Here is an 8,732-nt window from a genome sequence, read left to right as displayed (position 1 = left end):
ACTGGTCATATTGGATTGGTTTCCCCATCCTTGTGACCTCATTTAACTTTAATTACCTTTTCAAAGGCCCTGTCTCTAATTATAGTCAAATTGAGGGATAGGGCTTCAACATATGAATTTTGGGGGACAAAGTTCAGTCTGTAACACATTAGAACTGTGTATGTTAATTTACAATGATATGAGACATATAAAGGAGACTGAAAAAAATGAATACTTCAGGCGTATATTTTGAAGACATTAAAATACTGCCTTGAAGGAAAATACAGTACAGTTGATCCTTGAAGAACACAGGGGCATCAACTCCTGCACAGTAGAAAATCCCAGTATAACTTTGACTCCTCCAAAACTTAACTACCTTTGGTATCCGTGGGGATTTGGTCCCAGGACTCCCAGGGATAACCCAGTCCTCTGATGCTCAAGTCCCCTGGATAAAATGGTGTAAATCAATGCATACAGTCGGCTCTGCATCCTTGGGCTCCCAAATGTGGATCAAAAACAGTACAGATATTTATTGAGAAAAATCCTAGTACATGTGGACCTGTGCAGTTCAAACTGATATTGTTTGACGGTCTACTATAGATACCTATTTCAGGGGAAAAAAAGATTAAGGCAGAACGCCCTATATTGAGTTATGGGGGAAAGACCATAAACTTTCATAGAGGTAATTCAGATAAATCTTCCCCAAAACTTAGAAATCCAAGAAGTGTTTGTCAGTTCCTGTTACAGATGCTGAAGTGTATGTCATAATAGGTTGCCAAGGAAATTGTCATACACATGGAGTGAAGTACTTCCCAGTCATCTTTATCCCTTGGAGCATGTTTTATTTCTGACGCAAGAAGCCATCATGGGAGATCTTTTTTCCTTATTTTGGGAGGTGGATCCTCCTCCCATACCTTTAAGTTTTACCATTCCAAATCAAGATTATCAGTGCCGGAAGGATGACTCTTGTGGGGCAATAGGGAGCTTCCTGCTTTGGTATTTTGTCATTATATTGGTCTTGATGTTCTTCTCTCGGGCTTCTAGCTGGGTAGGATATCCTTTTTCATTTAAAGTAATGTGTTTACTGTATACTAGGGGTTTTCCATAAAATAAATTCACTTCAATGTGATGAAACTAGTTTTTAAAGTTTGTTTTCTAGTTTTAAAAATAATGTAATCTCATTCTAGAGAATCCAAGAATGTAGAAAAAGTTGGAGAAGAAAACTTAAACTACTATAATCCTATTTTTTGAAATAACCACTGTTAACATTTTGGAGTATGTTCTTTTTTTTTTCTTTCTTTTTCTCTATTCCAATATATCTATCTTTGATCTTACATGATAGGCAATATATTATAGTATATATTTCATATTCTGCTTTTTAAAACAATATTATAGTGTAACACTTCTCCAAATTACTTTCACGCAGCAGCACTCTTAGTGACTGCATGATTTTTTCTTGTGGTTGCACTATAACAAATCTGTAATTTTGAGATATTTAGGTTGTTTGCAGTTTGTCCATAGGCTGTGTAATGCTGGGATAAACTTCCCTACTGGTTAATGACCTCCAAATTCCTTTTGTAGCCATGTAATTTTAATCACAGACAAAAAAAAATGTTGTATTTATAGGATACACGGTGTAGCCTTTTGGGGATTTTAGAAGGGGGCAATATACTCTCCGCATAGAATAAGCTGCAGAACTAAACTAAACAGAACTGAAGTCACCACTCTAGATCACCTGGTAGCAGAAGAAAATGCCATTCTCTTAGGAAAGAGACAGCCTGCTTTTTCAGGACTGTGGTGCTCCAACATGTTATGAGTAACTAAGCTCTTACAAATCGTTGACGCGGAATCCTTGCTGGCCATTAATACCTGGCTGATGATTAATCTAACCACCACCGTTTAGCATTATAGCCAGAGCACTGGGCTCGCAATGGTCAGCTAGACTTAGTGCTATCTCAGCTGTAGATGGAAAGGAGGAGGTATGTTATGTCTATGCCAGCGGGATTCCGTTCTACTACTCGAAGACTCTTCCCTCACCATCTCCTCCCCCTGAGAAGTTTCATCTTAAGTCTAAATGCTTCCTAAGGTAGATACTCTGCCAAAAGGAGATTTAGAATAGTGATAGCTTATACATATCTTAGACTCCCTAGCTAAGTATATTGAATTTGTCTGGTCTGGCAAGAAAAGCTACTTTAGAAAATTAACAAAAAATTGAAATTGATTCCTGGCGATTTCATCATGAAGACCACTTACGAGGTCTAAGCTATTCTTTTGCTCCCTTGCTTGCATCAGCTCTATGGAATCATAGAGCTCTGAGCTTCAAGGACCCCAAGAGAGCATATGGTTCAGTCTCCTGTTTGTAGGCAAGTAAGATAGCAATATCTCTCCTGTTTTTAATTGATAAGGCCCAAATAAATTAAGTGACTTGTCCAATCTCACACAAGTGGTTAGTGACAGAGGGGGCAAGAGACCCAAGTTTCCTGCCATATCATTTGTTTGCTTCAAAGCATAGTTGAAATGTTGAATTAAATCTATTCGGTGCTGATTAAAACCTTAATTATGTTAGAGGTTTCGTCTTTCACTTTGTTCCCTTATGGCAGCTAAAATCGGCTGAACTGCTTCTTCTGAAGGGTCCCAGATTTGAAATCTGAGAACCATATGAGAACTAGTCAAGGAGGATGGAATTTTCCCTTCACTTTGAACTTCCTTTTCTCTGCTAAACTCTGAGCCTTTATTTACAACCCTTGAAGTCATGGTAAAAGCGTGATGGAAATGTGGTGGTAATTATCCTTAAACACGAAGCACATTGATTGCCTCTGGATTTGCCACTTTTAAAGATGCATTTACCCTTTTGCCTTCAGAGACTATGTATACTGTTTAGTTTATATATTTCTTTGGTGTTCATTCGGACTGCTAGTGCTGGAATTTTCCCAAACAATACCCAGTTCAAGCTCCTCATTCTGCATATATGGAAATTGAGCTGTTAAGTGGAAGAAATAGGAGGTAAGCAGCTTTGTAAAATCACACAGTTGGAGCAGCCGGATGGCTCAGTTTGTTAGAGAGAGAGCTCTTAACAACAGAGGGTTTCTGGTTCAATTCCCACATGGGACGGTGGGTTGCACCCCATGCAACTAAAGATTGAAAATGGTGACTGGACTTGGAGCTGAGCTGCGCCTTCCACAACTAGATTGAAGGACAATGGCTTGGAGCTGATGGGCCCTGGAGAAACACACTCTTCCCCAATATTCCCCAATAAAAATTAAAAAAAAAAAAAGTCACACAGTTGGTTAGTGGCACGAAGGCGTAGCCAAAGCCCAGATTTCTCTTTTGTTTTAACCTACCCCTTAGGTCAGGCATTGCTGCTCTTTTCACTCACTGAGTCACAAAAGACAGTTAGTAAAACACTTTCGGTGACCACAGTTCATGTGATTCCTCTTAGCTGGATGCAAAATCTTTCTTTTGATTTTGTGATTATATTTTGATTTGACATCAAATCAAATATGGAAGGTTTCCTTGAAAATGATGTAAACCTAATAAGTGTTTTTAAACACTTTCCCCCTCCATTACAAAGCTACGCATTATGGAAAATGTGGAAATTATAAGAAAGTAGAAAAAAATGAATAAAAAGCACTCCAGATTACATAGACATAACCAACTACTATTAACTTTTAGGTTTACAAATGTCTAATCTTTTAATAATGATCTTTATATAAATTAAATTTAAACTAAGTCCCCCCAAAAAACATTTTTTAAAAAGAGGTACCTTAAAAGAGGATTCCACTCTTAAGGTTTTCAGGGAATGATTGCAGTAACCCAAAAAGCAAAGAAGTACCTCGTTCAAGATACTTGCCTACTGTTGTAGAGATCAGATATTAAGAAAGGAATGGGTGAAGGATTTGCACAAGTATGGCACTTTTTAACCCAAAGGAAGTTTGATTTTCTATATAAATTCATTTTTTTCCTCATTGTAGGAATATTAGAAGGAAAAAAATCACTTAAAACATGTAACTTTACTAACAATTGTCACCCCAATAAACTTTAATTAAAAGAAAAGAAAACATTACTTTCACCACTCAAAGCTAGCCATTGCTAATACTTATGTACATCCCTTAAAGTCTTCTTTTCCCCATATTTTTAGCTAACTGTGATCATGCTGATTATATGAATTTACACCTCATTTTTTAACTTAATATATTTATTTCCTCATGTTATGACATACTTTTGTTATAATAATTTTTACAAATATATATTATATGATTGTATAATTGTACCATAATTTATTAACCTACTGTCTACTTTTGAATTTTGTATTTTCTATTATCCTAATTACACTGTGATGAGTATTTCTGTACACAAAACTTTCTCTCTTTTGGGAATTATTTCCTGATACATTTGCAGAGGAATTATTATTTGTCAAAAATGTTATGATTTTTTTCTATCCTAAAGTGTTTTTGTTTTGTTTTGTGTTTTGTTTCCTTTTTTAATTGGGGAATATTGGGGAACAATGTGTTTTTCCAGGACCCATCAGCTCCATGTCAAGTCATTGTTTTCAATCTAGTTGTGGAGGGCGCAGTTCACTGGCCCATGAGGGAATTGAACTGGTGACCTTGGTGTTATGAGTACTGTCCTCTAACGACTGAGCCAACATGCCGCCCTCTAAAGTTTTTGATACATTCTGGAAGAGGTGCTTTATGTTTATATCATTTGGCAAAACCATTTTCAGCATCAGAAAGGGGTACACTGACCCCAAAAAATGGGACAAATATATTTACGGAGTATTGGGGCAGAATATTTGAAGTTGGAACTATTCAGAGAAATCATTTATTCTGGTTGCCATATTCACAGATAATATATTATGGTTGCATTTTGGAGGAAAGTTTTTGAAGGATTTGGGAGATAGTAAGTATACGAATTCAGGTAAAGTTCTGAAATAATTATCGATAATATGACCTGATAAAATGTCATTTAAAAAGTAATTTAAAACTAATCCTACTACAATCAAATCTGTTTTTTTAAATGATATTTAAACAATATTTTTCTATAATGTGAGTACAGGAAAACTTTATAACCTATAGCTCCTTATCAGTGTTATTTTCTCCCAAGCCTTTTTCCATTTTGCTTGGTTCAACACATTTTGGTAGGTTCTGCTACCAAAGCATGGTCTTCCTAATGCAGTAGAAATGCGATCACCATAATAGGAACTCAATAAGTATCTACTGAACTGCACCGAATGATTAAAATTAGTCATTGTAAAGGGCCTAAGGCAATAGTATTTTTTAACAAGTATATATGTGAGTGAAAAACAACCAACTGAAATAACTATTGTGTGTGTTACATGCCATTGTGTTGGCTCCAATTCCTTGAATGAGTGACGTCCACCATGTCCCATCCTCACAGCCCTGCTCATAGACTCAGACCTATGGCTTCTTTTCTGGAATCAATCCGTCTCATACTTGGTTCTCCTCTTTTCCTGCTGCCTTCTGTTTTTCTCAGCAGTGGTGTCTTTTCCAAAAAACCTTGCCTTCTTGTGATGTGCCGAAAGAAGGACAGTTTCAGTTTTGCATTTTTGTCTCCAGCAATGCTTCAGGCTTAATTTGCTGTAGGACCTGCTCGTTCATCTTTCTGGTGCTTCTCAGTATCCGTAGAACTCTCCTCCCACACCATAGTTTAAACGAATCCATGTTTTTCCTATCAGCCTTCTCCATGTGCAACTTTTGTATCCGTACGTACTAACTGGGACTAGGAGGGTGTGGATGATGTAAGGTCACTATCACTAATCTATATTTCTGAAATAGATGTCTGAGAAGAAAAAGGATGAAGACACCGGGCCAAGCACTTCCGTAAGTAAAGGTGAGAGCAATTGCATATTAGTATTGGACTATGATGAGAGAAATATGTGCTGAGTCTGGAAAGTGTTCTAGGGCCTCCCCATCCTGTGGTGGCCACTGGATGAGCTCCTTGCTGTAGGGCAGGATAACTTACCTCCTTTAGCAGAGGCTATAAATTACTGGCAGATAAAGATCAAGTTCTCTGTTCATTCCTCAGCATTCTCTCTTCACACAGCTTCCCTTTTACATACCTTTAGGATTAGAGTTTCTACAGTATTACTAGCTGTAAGTGACATCTTTTCCAATAACCTATATAAGCAGCGGTGTGCTGGAAAATGGTTAACAACTGGCTCTCCAAAAATGTGTGTACATATTTTTGTAAAAAAAATTACTGATATGAAGCATGTATATTGCACAATTTGCAAATAATAAAACATATAATACTCTTTATGGTAAATTTCATAGAGATTACTGATTTTCACAAAATACTTTCCTTGATTTTTTGCCAGATTCTTCAGCCTGAGCCAACCTATGGCTGCAATTAATGAACAAGTGTAGTTCCAATATGAATGCTACTTTCCCTTAAGTTAAAGAGTAAGATGAAATAAGATGTATGTTGGAACTTAACTTAGTTGTCAGTGATGTGAGTGACTTCTTTGCTGAATTGGATAATAGTTTTAGAATGCTCTGGAATAATGTTTTTTTTTCATTTTTGGGTGCTATTTACAATGTAGTGTCTATAAACATGACATTTTAAAAGGTCATCTATGTCAGTAACATGTGCTTCATCACTTTAAGACTAGACAGTCAACCAAACCATAAATCAAGCACTGATTTTCAGTGCGTGTTGATTTTTATCCCGTACAAACTGATTTCAAGTTACCAACATGATGTTATTGAACATGGAGTTGGGAAGAGATGCCCAGTAGCACATCATTCCATGGTATTTCCAACATCCAGATAACAGCAGACAAATAACTTCAAGAGCATACATCATAATAAAATAATTAGGAAGTGATGTTTTGAGCATTATTTTTATTTGTAATAAATTGACTTAGTGGTAAATTTGGATAATTTAATTTTTACTAATGGCTTTGTTTAACAACTCTCAAAATTCCTGGAAGCTTAACAATCAAGCTCTTGCGAGCTGGCAGCTGCAAACCACCTCCAGGACACCACTGTATAAAGAAAAGATTCTTTTCCGTTTCCTGCTACCCAAATCACATTCATATACATACTTGAATCTTTAAGACTTCAGGGCAAAGGAAAAAAGTGTCCTTCTCTGGAAAAGTTTGGAGACTTTCCCCTTGATCTTATATCAGGGTCCATGAAACTTCAAAAGTAATACGTCAAGCATCTATTTGACATTTCTGGTCTTTGGCGGGTTTGGTGTTGTACTGGAAAATGCAGTCAGCTGCCAACACTTGCAAATAAGTAGAGAAAAGCAGTGGCTTGGCAAAGGGCAACTAAGAGTAAGCCCGCACATGTCATAGGCTAATAGGTAACCTGAAGGTATAGTAACCAACAATGTGCCTAACTTGTTGATTTGTTTCATTGGTTATTAGCAAGCAAAGATACTTCCTATAAGTGGCCAAACAAACATGGTACCTGGGACACTTTACAAATGATGAAAAAACCAAAGCAGAACAAATTGACCCCTGTAACTGACTCTGAAGTGGCTTTGATCCATACCTATCTTGAACGCAGACGAGCCAAGCAACATTCTCAATTCAGCCAGGTGAATCAGACCCAACCTGACAGTGATACTACTGAGTACTGCAGCGAAGAATCTAACTCGGGAACCTCCTCATGGAAGGAAAGTGAAAGTGAAACCCCATCCCCCACCAATGTTAAGAGAAAAAATAAAGCTTGGAGGCAAAAGAATGTGGGAAGTTATCAAGTCAGGGAAAGGCCCTGCCTCCACTGCAAAGCCTCGAGAACCAATGAATGGTTGACACGTCATTTCCTTCAAAACACTTCAGTAACAGCCCTAATGAAGAGAGATATTCAAGAGGAAAATTCTGTACCTGATATTAAAACAAAATACGGTAAATTTTGAATTTCCTCAAGTCCTTACCTTACTTGAAGCCAAATGAAAGAGATAAATAAAACATGAAAAATCACCAGATCTGTAGGTGAGGAGGCTTTTATAATAAAGTCTCTCAACTAACAACAAAAAATACTTGGAACCCATTGCAGATAATTCTTTGTCCGGAAACAGGTCAATGAATTTGTTTATGGCACCACTGGAGCATCAGAGAACTGCATCCACTGTGATTTTTTTTTTGTTCACTAGAGCACAGGACAGATATTTTATTCCTTGAGTGTATGTATTTCGTTTATGTCTGTAATACTAATAAGAAAGCTCTTTGAAAATATATTTATGTTCAGAAACCATTTACATTTATTCCTATGTTTCAATTACCTGATAAAGTTGGTTAGAATTGGCCCATATTCTCTAGGTTCATATTACCAGGTGACTGACTACCTGAGCTGCATTGCTGCACAGGTCTCAGCTAGAGGCTGGTGAGGAGGAGAGGAGGTCAAGAGCCTGGAGTAAGATCTCTTATTCCTAGAGTAGACCACGGAAGGAAAGCAGACCCAGGGGGCTGTCCATGGTTATTGTGCAAAGTGCATGGCAAATGTTAAAGAAAAAATTATTCTGACATTTGTTAAAAGGGTAAAAATTATTTTGACATTTGTTAAAAACTTTATTCAAGACTATTGTAATAAGGGTCAAATCTGTTGCACCGGAGGAGAGAAATCAAGCTCAACTTCCAATACAGCAAGAACAAGCAATGATTTATAGCCAAAGAGTAAGGTAAGGGGGTCAGTGGATAGGAAATTACTAGGAGAAATTACTGGGGGGATTCCTGCTAAACTGATCTAATAGGATTCTTGCTAACGGCCGGCCAAGGACTTATA

At 37.1% G+C, this 8,732-nt stretch overlaps 1 protein-coding gene across 1 annotated transcript; it reads left to right on the top strand.

The window, feature by feature from the left end:
- Positions 1 to 656: 656 nt before the first annotated feature.
- Positions 657 to 8,149, top strand: SSMEM1 (serine rich single-pass membrane protein 1). Its single transcript, XM_019750136.3, has 3 exons — positions 657 to 1,027; positions 5,775 to 5,829; positions 7,373 to 8,149. Exons 1-3 carry the CDS (start codon positions 845 to 847, stop codon positions 7,864 to 7,866), a joined length of 732 nt encoding a protein of 243 aa, XP_019605695.3. The 5' UTR covers positions 657 to 844; the 3' UTR covers positions 7,867 to 8,149.
- Positions 8,150 to 8,732: the final 583 nt, after the last annotated feature.

This window comes from Rhinolophus sinicus, chromosome 8 (genome assembly GCF_057876585.1).
Source record: "Rhinolophus sinicus isolate RSI-liver-muscle chromosome 8, RSI-T2T, whole genome shotgun sequence".
Taxonomy (NCBI): Eukaryota; Metazoa; Chordata; class Mammalia; order Chiroptera; family Rhinolophidae; genus Rhinolophus; species Rhinolophus sinicus.
Note: the sequence above shows the minus strand (reverse complement) of the source record. Positions and strands in the feature narration are given on the sequence as shown.